At 38.1% G+C, this 19400-nt stretch overlaps 1 protein-coding gene across 1 annotated transcript; it reads right to left on the bottom strand.

Annotated features, from left to right (window-relative positions):
- Positions 1-1012: 1012 nt before the first annotated feature.
- TFB2M (transcription factor B2, mitochondrial) lies at positions 1013-19393 on the bottom strand. The gene is made up of 8 exons (XM_027564667.1): positions 18924-19393; positions 18018-18106; positions 11172-11325; positions 10689-10837; positions 8569-8658; positions 6004-6066; positions 3213-3364; positions 1013-1738 (listed from the first exon to the last, which is right to left on the bottom strand). Exons 1-8 carry the CDS (start codon positions 19231-19233, stop codon positions 1561-1563), a joined length of 1185 nt encoding a protein of 394 aa, XP_027420468.1. The 5' UTR covers positions 19234-19393; the 3' UTR covers positions 1013-1560.
- Between the last annotated feature and the right edge of the window lie 7 nt (positions 19394-19400).

The following is a 19400-nucleotide window of genomic DNA, read 5'->3' as shown; positions in this document are numbered from 1 at the left end:
TAATTACTTTTTTAGTGAATACATAATTATTAATTTCTTTTCTTAAACTCTGTATTATATCAACATTTACCACTACCACTCCTGCTGCTGCTAAGTCACTTCAGTCATGTCTGACTCTGTGACTCCATGGATTGTAGCCTGCCAGGCGCCTCTGTCCAGAGGATTCTCCAGGCAAGAATACTGAAGTGGGTTCCACGCCCTTCTCCAGGCATGTTCCCAACCCAGGGCCTGAACCCGCATCTCTTACACCTCCTGCATTGGCAGGCAGTTCTTTACCACTCCTGCCACCTGGGAAGCCCCAGCACTCCTGATAATAACCCTGATAAACGCCACTATTACTCATTAGGAAACCAAGGCCTTAGAAGAATCTAAGGTGAAACAAATGTTTTAAAAAGATTAATATAGCAGTAATAAACAAGATGTAATGAAAATGAGAGAGAAGTAGGTAAGTTTCAGGAGAAATTTAGACTTAAGGCATAGGACTGAGAAGGAAGACTGAAAGACATTATGAAGATCAGACAGATTATGTAATAGCAGGATAGGAATTACAAGAGAAAAAAGGACTCAGAGTTTCCAGCTGGACTGAAATGTAAACCAAGGACAATAGCAGGAAAGTCAGGAAGAAATGGTTTTGCTAAATATTATTACTAATGTGCCTTACAGTGAGTTACTAATAATATGTCTTAGGTATTATGAAGTATTATATATAACACCAAAGAAATCTAACAGAGGAGATTAGATATGCCTCAGGTGAAATCTAGAAGCTTCTTCAAAGAGCTAAGAAAACAGATATTTTTAATTCCATTTCAGTTCAGTTCAGTCGCTCAGTCGTGTCTGACTCTTTGTAAAAGTCTTAACTTCAGATGTTCTTGACGGAACAAAAATGCATGAAACTTCTGAATAACAGACTGATTAACTCACTGAAGTACACTGACTACACAAGACAGAATTTAAAGTGAAGAAGTCAGGGTCAGTTTTATGTTTGAACAGATAGAAACAAAAAGTCACAAAATCCTATTACTTAAAATATTTTTATTTCTAAAAAAGTTTAAACCATATTAAAATTTAAATAACTGTACAGTACTTGATAATACATTTCAATAAACTGAAAAGTAAAACAAACCTATTAAATCAGTTTACTTTCCACATTTCTGTACTCTTCTGCTCCCCCAGGAGGATATAAAAATCGACAGCGAAAATGGAAAATTTAAATACAGCGTACGATATAAGGCCAAAAGAATTTCTAAAACTAAATTTCACCTAGTAATACCCTATAACTACCAGTGTGCTTACAACAGACAGGAATTTAAAACAAAACAAATCCAATTTGATTAAATCCTCAATTAACAGACGTTTTCATTTCATTCGAATAAAATAGCAACCACTGTTTTATCCAATACACCATTATCAGTCCAGAAGAAATGATCTGCCTAGTTGTGCAAAACAAGAACAGTTATCTTCTGAAAGGATGTGAGCTTTTCAAACTCAGTTCTTTTTCATCTGTGTCATAATTTCCAAAATAGTAGACAGCTCCAGTTAATGTCTTAGCAGTCCACTTCACTATGAGAGTGCATCCTCCATGAATTCATCATATAGCCACTTACAGGTATCATCTTTTGAACATTCTATGGTTTCAAAAAGGCGCAGAAAGTCTTTAGGGTACATATCTACTACTCTTACATCCTTTTTTTTTTTAATTTGCTTCAATATATGCACTGCATCAATTGGACTCAATGACCTGCAAAATAAACACAAAGTAAATCTGCTTAAATATCTTTCATAACAAAACTGGCAGTGAATGCTGATAGAGGTGGTTTCTAACCCCAATTTTAAACATCTAACAATATATGTAAATTAATCTTATTCAATTTAAGAGCCTGCATATCATAAATAGCTTTAACTATGTCTATATTCCTAAAGTTTCATGGCTTGCTGCAATGAAAAGAGCAGATTTAGGCTTTAACATGTTCTAATTGATTCTTAAGCAAAACACTAGTTTAACATTTGTCCTTCAAAAAAATTATTCTGCCCACCTGCTTCATCTTTTAACTCTCTTTGCAAAAAAATTAACTCCATTTACGTTTAGGTAGAAGTTCAGTAAGTATTCAAACAGCAGAAACTACTGTCTGTTTTCAAAGAGGAAATAATTTTTCACATTTTTGTTTAACTATTACTGTGAATAAATTAGAAGCAGATAATAAACTTATAATTTATAATTACATAAATTATAAATAAATACTGCTGCTACTGCTGCTAAGTCGTTTCAGTCATGTCCGACTCTGTGCGACCCCAAAGACAGCAGCCCACTAGGCTCCTCTGTCCCTGGGATTCTCCAGGCAAGAACACTGGAGTGGGTTGCCATTTCCTTCTCCAATGCATGAAAGTGAAAAGTGAAAGTGAAGTCGCTCAGTCGTGTCTGACCCTTAGTGACCCCATGGACTGCAGCCTACCAGGCTCCTCCATCCATGGGATTTTCCAAGCAAGAGTACTGGAGTGGGGTGCCATTGCCTTCTCCAATAAATAAATAAGCACTGCCTTATTCTGTATTGGTCTAGTGAGAAACCACCAGTGAGCCTCTGACAATAACAAGTAAACAACTGTAGTAAAATGTTTTGGAGGAAAATATTCCAATACTTTTCTGACTGTGAATGGAATCCTGGTGACGGGTATAAAAATCCTTGCAGTTCATAGCGTCTCAAAAGCTTTAGGTAGAAATACAGGGTATGACCCACAGTAGGAGGACCTGGGTGGTATAATGATTTGTGCCTACTTTGGTTAGGAAACAGAACCACCGAGGACAGGCAATGACCAGATGCAGACGGTGGGTATGCCACCACTAATGCCAGTGGCCAAGGAGCCAGGTCTTCATGTAGATTAATCTCGACAAAGATAAAACAAATTTTAGGCATCCCTAGTTGTTTTTTCAAAGAAGGGGGAAAAAATTAAGCTCAGGAGAGCTTAATTGGAAAATTAAGAAAATTAACTGGAAAATTAATTTCCTTAACTGGAAAATTGTGTGGAAAATATATTTTCCTCAAAATATGTACCAGCAAAAAGGAAGTATTTTGAAGCAATATTAATAGATGAGTGAAAACATGGTCCCTCACTGTTAACGAAGCCATAAAAGATATAAAAACAAAACTCTTAACATGAAAGCACAATTCTCACATTAAGTTGCTACTTTTGTATTTGCTTGTATAATTCTTACTTACGGTAAATGGTCTATTAGCTTGGCATTGCGTTTCATAAAACATTGTCTTAACATGTGAAAAAATACATCATAGTTAAAAGGTGTTAAGGTTCCTGTAAATAAATTTCTATGAGGAGTCAACTGAACAAAACACAGGTTTTGTTCTAATGATTCCTGCAGAGAAAGGAAAATAAAATGTATTAGTCATAAAATATTGCCCGTGAAAGACACTGTTCACTGATGCATTCAATTTACCTTTTGGAAGACAGAATCATCATAGACCCTGAGTGTCTCTAGAGCTTCTTTTTGGATGTGCCAATAAAGCAAGGCCCCAGTTGCTCTTAACCTGGGCTATTCTCCTGGGGGATGAGATAATGCCCCTCTACGGGACAAAATGTTTGCTATAAAAGGGATGGACACCCCCAGCTCTGTGTTCCTCAGCTGCAAGGCAAACCCACTGCACGCACACCACTCAACCAAGCAATTCACATTTTTCCAAGGGACACAGGGCTATGTGTCTCTGGCCAGCACTACGAAAGAGTGACAGCTTATTAACTTGTAAGCAGGGCAAAATGAAATCCTAAATGTGACACTTATATATACTGAGTCTCTTCTGTATTTGAGGCATAACAGCAAACACTAAACATAAAAAAATTATTGCCTTATAATTTTTATTTGCATTTTAAAAAATATAGGGTTAGCAAGCATGGCCTGCCTGTTTTTGTATACTACGGAACTACAAATGGTTTTTACATACATAAAGGACTCTTAGAAAACAAACAATACCAACAAATCCACAGAGGACATATGATAGACTGTATGTGGCCTGCAATCATAAAACATGTACTCTCTTTTACACAAAAGGTTTGCAACCTGCTCTAGTATATAGTGTTATACAGATTAAAATAAAAACTGTACATGACTTGATGTAACGTTAAGCTGTTTCTCCCCCCTAAAATTAATTCCTCAGAGCACAGGGAGCCTTATGCTTGAGTTCTTAGGAAATCTCACATATTAGCTAGTAATCTCTTATTTAGGCTGCCCAGGTGGCTCAGTGGTAAAGAATCCACCTGTCAAGCAGGAGACATGGGTTTGATCCCTTGGTCTGGAAAATCGCCCAGAGAAGGAAATGGCAACCCACTCCAGTATTCTTGCCTGGGAAATCCCATGGACAGAGGAGCCTGGCAGGCCACAGTCCATGGAGTCGCGAAAGAGTAAGATATGACTCAGCTACTATACAACAATCCCTTTCTTTATTAAAAAAAAATGTATATATACACATATGTAAACAAAAATACTATTTGTGGAAGGCAAGATGGCCAAAAAAGAAAATCTCAATCAGCTTTGGTTTCTGCTTTTGAATTCTTGAGGCTGAAGAATAAAAAAGCAAGGCAGTAAAATTTTTAAATATTTAGCAATTATTAACTAGGGAGGGGAATAACGTTACAATTGCAAGCATTGTTACCAAGTTTTTTGAAAGTGACTTTAAAAAGCACCTTGTAGATAGATCTGGAGTTACAGATTTTGGTTCATTTGATAAATAAGGAAGAAAAAATAACCTCCCCAATGTCAACGAATGGCTATTTGTATTTAATAGCTTAAGAAAAAATTTCCAGGAACAACACAAAAACATGGCTTCAAAAAAGTGGAAACCTCAAACCATGTGGATAATGAAGATCATGCACTTTAGAAAATCTGTTAAATATCTAAAAGTGCTTCTTAACAATTATGAACACACCAACATCAAAGACACATGTGAAATACCTGAATAAAAATTTCTCATGAAATGTAACATTTGGTTATTTCATCTTCATCTCTAAAAGTTTGAACAATTATGTTAGCCAAAACAACATTGTACCTTTTGACACTGTCAACGAGCCAATGAGAAAGTGCATTAAATGCAGGGCGTTACTCGTTTTCAGGCCATATGGATAAACACTTAGCGGTGCCAAGCCAAAATGCACCCTGTTTTGTGAGGCTCCATAAATTATGTTCACAGACAGGGGAACACCACTAAAACTACAACGATCGCTGCTTACTCTGAAGTCATGATTATTTAAAAATGGAACATTTTCCTGTTTTCCTTTAGTGGCAAGAGTGAGAAAAAAACAAAGTAGGAAGCGATTGGGAACGTCATACTGAGCTAATACACTGAGATTAGGGCATCGTTAGCATTTAATCCCAAAGTGGAACTTCTGAATTGAGTCCAAAAATTATTATAAGTAGCTCTATATAATCTAAATGGAGGATCACTTTATAACATCATCACTTTGGCACCTTATAAAGGGAAAAAAAATCTTGTTTTTAGTTTATCAAATTAGATGACTATTAAAATAACCGTATTTTCCAAATTTGAGATGTATCTTCATTTCAAAAATTAAAAAGAGAAGACAGAATCTGGGTTTAAGCCTATTATTATGCTGGCAAATAAAAGCGTCTGTCTACAATGCAGGAGACCAGGGTTCGATCCCTGGGTCGGGAAGATCTCCTGGAGAAGGAAATGGCACCCCACTCCAGTATTCTTGCCTGGAAAATCCCATGGACGGAGGAGCCTGGCGGGCTACAAGTCCAAGGGGTTGCAAAGAGTCAGACTCGACTGAGCGACTTCACTTTCACTATACAAATAGCTGAAAAATACAACTCTTTACCAAAATAATTTGAATATTTATTAAAAGCAATAAGATATATTTTTTAAAGTTCTAGATATTCTAAAATTTAAAATTTCAGTAAATACAGAATACCAGGTAATGCAAAAGAAAACAAAGTATGTTACATTCAGAGGAAGAAAGGAAAAGGTATTCATTCATTCTTACCCTATGCCTTTGCTTTTCCAGCTCTCCCTTTATAGCATACGTGTCAAATAATGAGGAAGGCTCCTTGAGGGAAGATAAATTAAAAAAACACATTTCTTTCATTTCTTTTTGGACAAAGTGCCATACATCATTACCGCCTTAAAAAATGTCTTGCCTATACAGCAGAATAAATTAAAGCCAAGTCTAACTGAATTTAAGAAAAATATGCGACAGTTAAATCATACACATTTTTCTTCTCTTTTTTTTAGATAAAAGGAGGGTCAAAGGTCTATCCCAATACTGGTAACTCTATTACTTGCTTAGATAAACACGGCTGCCCTTAATATAATTATGTAAATACATTCTTAAGTTAGCAAGCATTTCTCTATTATAGGCACAATCAGTTTAGGGGCTAATAGATCAATACTGAGGATGTTTCTGTTCTACTTTAGTGGAAAAGTCACTGATATGAATATGCTGGGACATGTAAGGAGACAAACTATGTCAATTTTTAAAAGAATCATTACTTCTTTGTATCTAACTTTGGTATAAACAATTTTGTATGTGAAGCAATTTTAAAAGATGACCCAACTGAGAAATTGTGTGTGTTTGTGTGTGTGTGTGTGTATGTGTGTGTGTATATACACATATACACACAAGAATTTATTTAATATGTGTACATACATTAAACACATATTTGGCTTCCCTGGTGGCTCAGATGGTAGAGAATCAGCCTGCAATGCAGGAGACCTGAGTTCAATCCCTGGGTCAGGAAAACCCCCTGGAGAAGGAAATGGCAACCCACTTCAGCATTCTTGCCTGGAGAATTCTATGGACAGAGGAGCCTGATGGGCTTCATGGGGTTGCAAAGAGCTGGACACAACTGAGCAATTTTCACTTTCATATACACACATTTAATTCCAAAAGAACAGCATTTGACACAGAGTTAAAAGACTAAGACATAATATTGGGTGTAAGGTTTGAAAGTCTACTGTCAAAAATGATAATTTATTACTAATTGCAGCTGCTGCTGACATAGAATGAAAAATGCAATTGTTGCCCATCAGTTCCCAGCAGTTTCATGAATGTTACCGAGAGGAGGAAGGCAGAGCAATAGCAGTAGCAGCAGGCAGTGCACAGCACACTCCCACACCTGGTCTATCTACAGTAGTTTAGGGCTCTGCAGTGGGCACAGAGGAGACCTCATTTCTATTTACCAAACTCACAGGAGAGGAAAACCTACAAGACCTTGAGAACTGGGTTTAACAACGGACCCTCTGGTAGGAGACACATTAATATAATGGAAAACTGTTTAAAATGCTGGGTCTGGAATAACTTGTCCTTTCTGGAGGTTAATAAATGGCAAAAGTCAATATAGGGCTTTTGAAAATAAATACTGCAAAAAACAATAAAACTATCCTGAAAGCTGAAGTCCTCTGAGGGCCTCTTTGAAGCAACTAAACAAAAGTCAGGAGGAGAGAACAGCTGAGATGAAAAGCCAACAGAATGAGAAGAGATCAGTGGGGTTAAGAGAGGATTCTAGGGAAACCAAGAACTATAGCACCAAGACTGGTATGGGCAGAAAGCAGGGTCAGTGCCATGAAGGTCAAAGGCGAAAAAGATTTCTGGGAATACAGAAAAGGGATGAGAGCACAGTAGAAATAAGACAAGGTACAGAGTGATCCAAGCTAAGAACCTGGGATGCGTTGGAGGGAAAAACCAGAATTGGAACAAAAGCTAAAATCAAATGAGATCACATTCTAACGACCAAGCTCGTATTGAAGATCTTAAGGTGTTTCTGGACAGAAGCAATGAAGAGACTCCATGGAGAAACACTGTACGCGACTTTAAAATTAAACAAATATATCTTTGGAAGAACAAGGGTTCGTAGAACATTCACAGACATATCCCTAACAATAACTTGATGGATAATCTACCACAATAAAAAACAGAATGGGCAAACTATGCTATGAAAGAAATGGTATGTATCACTTTTTTCTTATACTTTAGGCCTCTATTAAAAATGCCAGACACACACATACACACGAAAGGGTAGCCACAAGTCATATGTAGCTCCTGAACACGTAAAGTGCGTCCAGTCTGAATTGGTTTTAAGTGTAAAATATACACTGGATTTTTACTACGCAAAGAAGAATGTAAATTATACAATAACCTTTTTTCACTTTTTATAACGTTACTGTTTAAAAATGTAAAATTACACATGTGGCTTGTATTATGTTTCTATTAGATAGCTCTGATCTTGCCTAAGGAAATAAACTAAAAAGGAGAATGCTCTATAATGAGATATTAAATAGCCATTAAAAACAAGAAAAATGTTTAGATAGAAGGGAAAAAAATTTTGTAATTGACTACTAGCTATCAAATTTTAAAAAAAGGTAAACTCTCCACTGTAAAAGAATAAACACTTTTACAATGAAATACGTATTTGTGACACAAAACATCGCCACAGTGCTCTATTATCTTAAATACTTGGGAAAAAAGAAATTTAATTTTTCTTCATTTACAGAAAGGCAGCCTCTTTGAAAAACAATGAACCTCTTTGTTGAAATTTAGGATTTTACTCACCGTACACAGGACCTTGATCCCACAAGCTGTTTGACCGAGCACACTTAATGACTGATACAAGGCTGGAGTTTGGGGATTTGCCGTTAGTTTCTAGTAAAAGGAAAATACACCAAAATCAACTGTCAGATCTTAATAGCATCTAGAAACGGTAATAATATCTTAATAGCGTCTAGAAATGAAAGAAAATGAGAATTAAATGCAAAATCTTAACCATTTCAAGTAAAAGTCTCCTTAAACTTTCATACTGAAATATATCATCGTGTACATTTAACATGTGAGCCTGATGGGCTACATATAGACTGAATGTAGTCCACCATGCTCCACTGTGCATGGAATTACCCTGGTATGAACACTGGAGTGGGCTGACATTTCCTACTCCAGGGGATGTTCCTGACCCAGGGATTGAATTCGCGTCTCCTGTGGCTCTTGCATTGGCAGGTGGATTCTTTACCACTGAGCCATCTGGGAAGTTCTTCTCTTTCCAGGGACAGCCACCATTTACTTACTATTTGGATCTGGGTGAGCAAATCATCTTTTCATCTCTGGACCCTGGTCCCCCACAACCCCCATCCCAATCTGTAGCTCTTAAACAAATAAGCATTTCCAGTTATCTTGGATTAAAACATGAATAACATGAAGCATTCTGAGCAGCAAAGAAACATAACTTTCAAGGACTTTAGGAGGCCCTCAGCTTTCAGAGAATAAAAAGTCTACAACTATATGTTCACTACAGCATCATTCGCAACAGCCAAGAAAGAAATATAATCTAAGTGCCCACTGATAGTTCAATGGGTAAAGAAGACGGATAAAGATGGATATGTTCTTTAAAAATACGTGTGTGTATATATATATATATAGACACATATATATACATTACACAGACACACAAAATATAACTCAGCACTAAAAAAGAATGATCTCTTGCCATTTTTGACAACAAAGGATGGATCTACAGAGTATTAAGCTATATCAAATAAGTCAGACAGAGAAAGACAAATACTGTATAATTTTATTCATATGTGAAATCTAAAAAACAAATAACAAACATAAAACAGAAACAGAATTACAGATAGAACAGACGGTTGCCAGAGGTGAGGGGGTGTGGGAATAAATGAAATAGGAAAAAGAAATTAGCAGGCACATGCTCTCAGTTACAAAATAAATTTATCAGAGGGATGAAAGGTACAGCCTGGGAAATATAGTCAATGATACTGCATCTCTGTGTGATGACAGATGCTAACTAGACTTACCACGGTGATCATTTTCTAATACATAGACATTTTAAATCACCATGTTATATATATCAGGAACTAACGTAGTGTTTAGATCAATTATACTTCAAGAAACAAATTCATACATCCCAAGAGTTCTCTTCACAAGGAAAAGTATTTTTTTTTTAATTTCTATCTGTATGAGATGATGCTTAGAAGACTTATGACAATCACTTCATTATGTATATAAGTCAAAACATTACACTATATACCTTAAACTTACACAGTGCTACATGTCACTTATATCCATTGATAAAAATGGATAAACGAAAGATGGTGGGGTGGTGTAAATATACAACAGAGTTATTATTCAGCCTTAACAAGGAATGACATTCTGACATGTGCTACAATTTGGATGAACCCTAAAAAGACAGAACAGTAAGTGAAATAAGCCAGACACAAAGTGGAATACTGTACGATTCCATTTACATGAGGAACACAGACTAGTCAAATTCATAGAGGCAGAAAATACAGTTACTAGGGGTCCAGGAGATGGGGGAAGGGGAATTAGCTGCTTAGTGGGTGCACAGCTTTAGAATGGAATGATGAAGAAGCTCTGTGAAGAGACAGATGCTGGTAAGAGCTGTGCCACAAGGTGAGTGCACTCACTGCAGTGCAACTGTACACTTCAAAATAGCTACAATGGCGAACTTTAGTTACGTATGTTTTATCACACAAAAACCTTTTAAAAATAAAACCTAAGGAGCGCTCTACAGAAATTTAAAAATAACCTCGGTACTCTTAAATGTCATGAGCCCAAATTAAAATCACGCAGATTAAGACTAATCTGATAAAAATCACAGTACTCTTTCAAAACAAAAACCTAATCAGGTACTTGTAACAACCTACCCGGCATTCCTTTTCAGAAATAAACAAATTTAGTTCTGCTCGTCCATATTTATAAACAGAAGAACAGGAATACAGGTCATGTAAAATTTTCCAAAGTGTGTTTCTCTCAGTTTTAGCTGGTAAGATCCCAACTACTTTTAAAGGGAAACCTGTTAAGGATACAAGCAAAAGTATTTAAATAAATTCTTAACATTTTTTTCCTATGAGTATACTTTACTGAGTCAAGTTAGGTTAACAAACTATATTGTTTTAAAGTTACTTCAATGAAAACTAAGCCTTAGCATCATTCCATGATCTAGAACTTAGCCCCTACAAAATTGCTCTGATTGAATCTAGGTGACGGAAAAGCCATAATCAATTTAAGAGCAACTGCCCATAAACTATACTATGTAAATATTTACACAAATCTTAACAAACCTGGTATACTGCTAAAGAAAAACTGACAAACTCTAAGCTACTTCTCTACTGAAAGACAAAAATCACCTTTTTTCCAAGGATGTGCTTTCACTCCCAAATACTGAAAAAGCATATCTGAAGTCATAACGGGAGGGGTCACCATGCCATGATTTCTAGGGTCCAGTTTAAAGAAGTCACAATAGATCACTTCTAGTCTTCCATTCACACTGTTTCCTAAGGACTAGAGAGAGAAAGAGAGAACTTGTTTAGAAATTTTAGTGTTTAAAAATGGGAAGATGTTTTATAACAGAAAATAACAATAAAAATATTAAAGGGAAAGACAGATAGATCCAAGAGAATATTTCTAGACAGATTCAAGAGAGTATTCCATTTTTTCCCAGAACAGTTTAGTAAGTCCTTTACCAAACAAACATGGCCCATTCTGTAGGTCACTCTCTAGCTTCTTCTTAATTTTTCCTTTACTTTTCCTAAAGTCAGAGCCAGCAACAGAAGGAAAGCTCCTTGCCTGCTAGAAGACAAAAAATATACCTCAATCTTTTTACTGCCCATACGTTTTTCACCTGGCAGTGCTTGAGAACTTACTAGTGAGAGGAAGTATTAGCTACTGACTCTACAAACTTAATTCGAAGTTACTAAAAATCAAACAGAAGAAAGCAACATTTTGATGTGCACACTGAGGTTCTCATGCACAAAAAATTCTACAGGTATTTACAAGGTTTCAGTGAATCTTCAATTTAAAGTTATGAGTTAAAAGAAAAAACTAAGCTTTCTTAACTGTTTGAATTCAACCTATAAATATGACTCTATTTCTAAATTTAGCATTTAATGATTACTTTCAAGAGGACCCTTAAAAAAAACTAGTGATAGAAAAAGGCACAGAGCTGGGAGTGGAAACAATACATTTTGGTCATGATAATTTTGAGACACCTATAACGTGACTTAAGTGGAGATGCAGGTAGGAAGTTGTAGACCTGGATACTGAAGTACAGGTTGAAGACATAAATGAACTAAGACACAGTTTACCACAAAAGCCTTAGGAAGTGTGCCTTTGGAAGCATAACTATAAACAAACCAAGTGGAGGTGATGGAATTTCAGCTGAGTTATTTCAAATCCTACAAGATGATGCTGTTAAAAGTGCTGCACTCAATATGCCAGCAAATTTGGAAAACTCAGCAGTGGCCACAGGACTGGAAAAGGTCAGTTTTCATTCCAATCCCAAAGAAGGGCAACACCAAAGAATGTTCAAACTACCGCACAACTGCACTCATCTCACATTCCAGCAAGGTAATGCTCAAAATCCTTCAATCGAGGCTTCAACAGTACGTGAACTGAATTTCCAGACGTTCAAGTTGGATTTAGAAAAGACAGAGGAACCAGAGATCAAATTGCCAGGATTCACTGAATCATAGAAAAAGCAAGGATATTCCAGAAAAACATCTACTCTGCTTCACTGACTACACTAAACCCTTTTGACTGTGTGGATCACAACAAAATGTGGAAAATTCTTAAAGAGATGGGACTACCAGACCACCTGGCCTGCCTCTTGAGAAATCTGTATGCAGGTCAGGAAGCAACAATTAGAAGCGGACATGGAACAACAGACTGTTTCCAAATTGGGAAAGGAGTACTTTAAGGCTGTATATTGTCACCCTGCTTATTTAACTTCAATGCAGAGTGTATCATGCAAAACACTGGTATGGATGAAGTGCAAGCTGGAATCAAGACTGCTGGGAGAAATATTAATAACCTCAGATATGCAGATGACACCACCCTTATGGCAGATAGTAAAGAGGAACTGAAGAGCCTCTTGATGAAAGTGAGAGAGCAGAGTGCATCCAGTCCCATCACTTCATGGCAAAGAGATGGGGAAACAATGGAAACAGTGGCAGACTTTATTTTCTTGGGCTCCAAAATCACCGTGGACTATGATTGCATCCATAAAAATAAAAGACAACTGCTCCTTGGAAGAAAAGCTATGACCAACCCAGATAACATATTAAAAAGCAGAGACATCACTTTGCTGACAAAATCTGTCTAGTTAAAGCTATCGTTTTTGCTGTAGTCATATATGGATACGAGAATTGGCCCGTAAAGAAGGCTGAGCACCGAAGAATAGATGCTTTCGAATTGTGGTACTGAAGAAGACTCTTGAGTCCCCTGGACAGCAAGGAGATCAAACCAGTCAATCCTAAACAAAATCAACCCTGAATATTCACTGGAAGGACTGATGTTGAAGCTGAAGCTGCAATACTTTGGCCACCTGTTGTGAAGAGCTGACTCAGTGGAAAAGACCCTGATGCTGGGAAAGACTGAGGGCAAGAGGAGAAGGGGGAGACAAGAGGATGAGATGGTTGGATGACATCACTGACTCAATGGAAAACAGTTTGATCAAACTCTGGGAGATAGTGAAGGACAGAGGAGCCTGGTGTGCTGCAGTCCAGGGGTCGCCAAGAGTGGACACACCTGAGCGACTGAATAACCACCACAAAAGATGATGTCTCTTCTACTGAATACACATAGCTATTTCTTCAACAATAGTCTTCACAATTCAAATGAGATATAACTCCATCTATTTAAATAAAAACAAAATTAAAGAGTAGTTGATTTACACAAGTTGTGATGATTTATCATTATAGAACACAATTTACAACATGTGTATCTCTAGCACATCCAAAGAGGAAAACAAATTGTTCCTGTTTGAAACACTATTAATGTGGAATCTGAGAATTTTATCAGGGGAGTGGACTAGGGGAGAGAAGGATTTTAAATTTAGGTAAACATGCTGAGTCAAGCATTAACCTTGAAAATCCTTTTAGTTTTTAGTACAACTGAGAGCCTTTAGGTGGCTAGAAGCACTGCTTGCTAAGAGCACCACTTAAGGCTCTGATTTAGGGTTGCAAAGGTTCTATTTAATTACTTCTCTTTTATTCTGGCACATACATATGAATTCACTCGAAACTTTGAATGGCTCTTCACTTTCAGTTCAGTTCAATTCAGTCACTCAGTCGTGTCCAACTCTTTGCGACCCCATGGACTGCAGCACACCAGGCCTCCCTGTCCATCAACAGAGCATCTTTTAATTTCTTGGCTGCAGTCATCATCTGCAGTGATTTTGGAGCTCAAAAAGATAGTCTGTCACTGTTTTCCCATCTATTTGCCATGAAATGATGGGACCAGATGTAATGATCTTAGTTTTCTGAATGTTAAGTTTTAAGCCAACTTTTTCACTCTCCTTTTTCACTTTCATCAAGGGACTCTTTAATTCTTCACTTTCTGCCATAAGGGTGGTGTCATCTGCATATCTGAGGTTACTGATATTTCTCCCGGCAAACTTAACTTCAGCTTGTGCTTCTTCCAGCCCAATGTTTCTCATGATGGACACTGCCTAGAAGTTAAATAAGCAGAGTGACAATATACAGCCTTGATGTACTTCATTCCCAATTTGGAACCAGTCTGTTGTCCCATGTCCAGTTCTAACTGTTGCTTCCTGACCTGCATACAGATTTCCCAAGAGGCAGGTCAGGTGATCTGGAATTCCCATCTCTTTAAGAATTTTCCACAATTTGTTGTGATCCACACAGTCAAAGGCTTTTCTTAGTCAATAAAGCAGCAATAGATGTTTTTCTGGAACCCTCTTGCTTTTTTGATGATCCAACGGATGCCGGCAATTTGAACTCTGGTTTCTCTGCCTTTTCTAAATCCAGCTTGAACATCTGGAATTTCATGATTCACATACTGTTGAAGGCTGGCTTGGAGATTTTGAGCACTGTTCAGTTCAGTTCAGTCGCTGAGTCGTGTCCGACTCTTTGCGACCCCATGAATCGCAGCATGCCAGGCCTCCCTGTCCATCACCAACTCCCGGAGTTCACCCAGACTCACGTCCATCGAGTCAGTGATGCCATGCAGCCATCTCATCCTCTGTCGTCCCCTTCTCCTCCTGCCCCCAATCCCTCCCAGCATCAGAGTCTTTTCCAATGAGTCAACTCTTCACATAAGGTGGCCAAAGTTTGAGCACTACTTTACTATCATGTGCTGCTGCTGCTGCTAAGTCGCTTCAGTCGTGTCTGACTCTGTGCAACCCCAGAGACAGCAGCCCATCAGACTCCCCCGTCCCTGGGATTCTCCAGGCAAGAACACTGGAGTGGGTTGCCATTTCCTCCTCTAATGCATGAAAGTGAAAACTCAAAGTGAAGTCGCTCAGTCGTGTCTGACTCCTAGCGACCCCATGGACTGCAGCCTACCAGGCTCCTCCGTCCATGGGATTTTCCAGGCAAGAGTACTGGAGTGGGGTGCCATTGAGATGAGTGCAATTGTTGCAGTAGTTTGAGCATTCTTTCACATTGCCTTTGGGATTGGAATGAAAACTGACCTTTTCCAGTCCTGTGGCCACTGCTGTTTGTTTTCCAAATTTGCTGGCATATTGAGTGAAACACTTTCACAGCATCATCTTTCAGGATTTGAAATAGCTCAACTGGAATTCCATCACCTCCACTAGTTTTGTTCGTAGTGATGCTTCCTAAGGCCCACTTGACTTTGCATTCTAGGATGTCTGGCTCTAGGTGAGTGATCACACCAATGTGGTTATCTGGGTCATGAAGATCTTTTTTGTAGTTCTGTGTACTCTTGCCACCTCTTCTTAATATCCTCTGCTTCTGTTAGGTCCATACCATTTCTGTCCTGTATTGTGACCATCTTTGCATGAAATGTTCCCTTGGTATCTCGAATTTTCTTGAAAAGATCTCTAGTCTTTCCCATTCTATTGTTTTCCTCTATTTCTTTGCACTGATCATTTAGGAAGGCTTTCTTCTCTCTCCTTGCTATTCTTTGGGAACTCTGCATTCAAATGGGTATAACTTTCCTTTTCTCCTTTGCCTTCACTTCTCTTCTTTTCTCAGCTATTTGTAAGGCCTCCTGAGACCACCATTTTGCCTTTTTACATTTCTTTTTCTTGGAGATAGTCTTGATCACTGCCTCCTGTACAATGTCACGAACCTCCATCCATAGTTCTTCAGGCACTCTATCAGATCTAATCCCTTGAATCTATTTGTCACTTCCGCTGCATAGTCGTAAGTGATCTGATTTAGGTCATATCTGAATGGTCTAGTGATTTTCCCTACTTTCTTCAATTAAGTCTGAATTTGGCAATAAGGAGTTCATGATCTGAGCCATAGTCAACTCCTGGTCTTGTTTTTGCTGACTGTATAGAGTTTTCCCATTTTTGGCTGCACTTTATAATGAGTTAAAGGCTGGGCTCAAGCTATTGCTAAGGGGAAGAGGGAATGGAGACTTAAGACATTTCAATTTTGCACTTCTATTTACAGTTTCAGAAATATTTTCAAGGGTAGTCTTACATTCTCTCAAGAAATACTGTGTGTGAGGAATTCTCCAGACCCTATTTATCCTTTTTTCATTGATTCAATTGTTTTGAGACTGTTACTTTGACCTTATAGAAAACCATTGTGTTACAGGATAACAAACTGTAAACAGGACATGTTAATGCCATCTGTAGTTCAGTTCACTTCAGTGATTCAAATGGGTACATCTTTCCTTTTCTCCTTTGCCTTTAGCTTCTCTTCTTTTCTCAGCTATTTGAAAGGCCTCCTCAGATAGCCATTTTGCCTTTCTTTTTCTTGGGGATGGTCTTGATCATTGCCTCCTATACAATGTCATGCCTCCGTTCATAGTTCTTCAGGTACTCTGTCTATCAGATCTAATCCCTTGAATCTGTCACTTCCACTGTATAATCATAAGGGATTTGATTTAGTTCATACCTGCATGGTCTAGTGATTTCACCTACTTTCTTCAATTTAAGTTTGAATATTGCAATAAGGAATTGATGATCTGAGCCACAGTCAGCTCCCGGTCTTATTCTTGCTGACTGTATAGAGCTTCTCCATCTTTGGCTGAAAAGAATATAATTAATCTGATTTTAGCATTGACCATCTGGTAATGTCCATGTGTAGAGATTTGTCTTGTGTTGTTGGAAGAGGGTGCTTACTATGACCAGTGCATTCTCTTGGAAAAACTCTGAACATGTAGAGTAATCTTCAAAAGTAGGCACCCTTCTAAATACCAAAATAAAAGCTATCTTGTTTTTAATTTCCAGGTTGAAATTACAGATGGCTTTGTTTACTTAATCACATTCAAGATCTTGAATCTCTGAACAATTTTGTGTGTCCTTTTTCTCGTCATGTTTTTGGACTTTCAGCAGATTAAACATCAATTACATAACATGATTATAATCTTGGTTTTTTTCAGTTGTAGAAAAACAACCATCTAATGTGTTGTATGGTTTTATTTTCCTGAATTGAACCAAATGATTTATAAAAGAAGGAAAGAAAGGAAAGAAAAAAAGAAAAAGAGGCTGGCAATGAGGCCAGGAATTTCCACTTTACTGTTTACTGAACTTGTCAGCCATACATGAAGCTGAATTCACTAAAAAATCCATTTGGATAATACCTTTACTCCACGGAGTTTTATAAGAATACATCAAACTTCTCCAGCCTCTGAGTCCTTAAGTCCTGAAGTCCAGGGTTAGCATAGTCCCATTAACCTAATACTAGCAACTAGATTCTAAGCTCCCTTCCAAGCCCCTTCTAAGAAAGAAGAGGCACAGGATAGTCCACTAGTGATGAGGAAACAAGCCTAGAGACACCAGTTATACATTTTGTTCAAAGTCACCCACATGTAGCAGAGCTAGAATTAGGAAAAAAAAGTTTGAATCCTATCTTTCAGTCATTCAGCAATCATTGATACTTACTCTGTTCTATCCATTGAGAGTAAGGAGATATTCATGGCATAGCCTGTAAGAGTGATTCTTTAAAAATAATCTGTGTGCTTAATTTTACTTCCCTAAAACACTGGAATGTAGCTGACTGAACAATAAATTATTTTTAAAAACAAAAATATACCTTCAATTCTGGAATAAAATTTTTGTCACTTTCAAGGGCAATCACTCTGGCACCACTTTCAAGCAATGCTCGGGTGAGTACTCCAGGACCTAGCACATTAAAAGAACGAAAAGTTTATTTGCAAAAGAAACACCATAATCTTTTTCAATATCAAAGAAATTAGATGTTTTACCTGTATGATCTAATTTTAATTCTCACAACATCCCCAACGTAGATATTACACTCCTTATTTACATATAAAGAAATCGGGGATTAGACAGTCACTTTACTTCAACATCAAAACCGGTACGTGGTGCTGCATGGCTCTGAAAGCATTTCGTCAAAGAGTGAAAAACCTGCGCTCTTAATTACAATGTTCCACTACCTCTCAAGAAAAAAAACAAACAAAAAAGCTTGCCTCTAGCTTACCAGTTACTATTGGCTATCCGGATATTTTAATAGCAAAGGTACTGCGAAACCTAAACAGAACTTGAGAAAGAACTGGCAACCCACTCCAGTATTCTTGCCGGGAAAATCCATGGATGGAGGAGCCTGGTGGGCTACAGTCCATGGGGTCGCAAAGAGTCGGACACGACTGAGCAACTTCACTCCACTTCACTTCAAACAGAACTTGACTGCTCGTGATAGGAAATGGTGCTTTAAAAAAAATTATTCTTCAGTAAGTCTATAAATCTTGTGTTCCCAGCATCCTGCTACGGTCTATGGAAAATGCACTAAAGAGATGAAAAGTTCTTTGGGGAAGATAGTGAAATCTAAGAGCACGTTTTATCAAAACATTTTGTAAAGTGCAAATTGATACAGAAATATGGGAAGTCAGGATTAACACAGACCATAAAGTTCCTTAAACGAAGGGGTCATGTTTCTGACAGTACGCAGACGTGAAAATGCAGTCCGCGAGGGACTCACCTGGATTGCACTCCAGGATTAGCTGGCCAGCTTTTCGTTTTCCCCGCAGCACGCGCACCACGGTCTCAGCCACTCTCGGACTGGTTACGTACCGCTTGGTCTCGGAACGGGACTTGTACAGGCGCGAGGACAATTTCCCAAATTCCACATCGGGCTTCAGTTGCGTATGAAAGTCATACAAGCCACGACAGTTCTCTGCCGGGACGTCCTTCCACCTCGCCACTCCGGAATTCAAAACGCAAAATCGCGCAGCGCGGGTAAACGCTGAAAGCGTCAGCCGAGAGGGAATTCCCGCCCCCGGGACCCACATTCTCACCCTCTAAGGCCTGTCCCAGGGTCACCCAGGATCGTTACATTGTCGACGAACTCCATACAAGGCACACCCCACGTGCCACTTAGCCCTACTCCAGGACTAGGCCGGCGGAAGTAAACACTCCACCCTGTGCCTGCGAATGACCTCTCCGTCTTGCCTTTGCC

This window comes from Bos indicus x Bos taurus, chromosome 16 (assembly GCF_003369695.1).
Source record: "Bos indicus x Bos taurus breed Angus x Brahman F1 hybrid chromosome 16, Bos_hybrid_MaternalHap_v2.0, whole genome shotgun sequence".
NCBI classification, from domain to species: Eukaryota; Metazoa; Chordata; class Mammalia; order Artiodactyla; family Bovidae; genus Bos; species Bos indicus x Bos taurus.
This window is presented reverse-complemented; position numbering and strand designations above follow the sequence as displayed.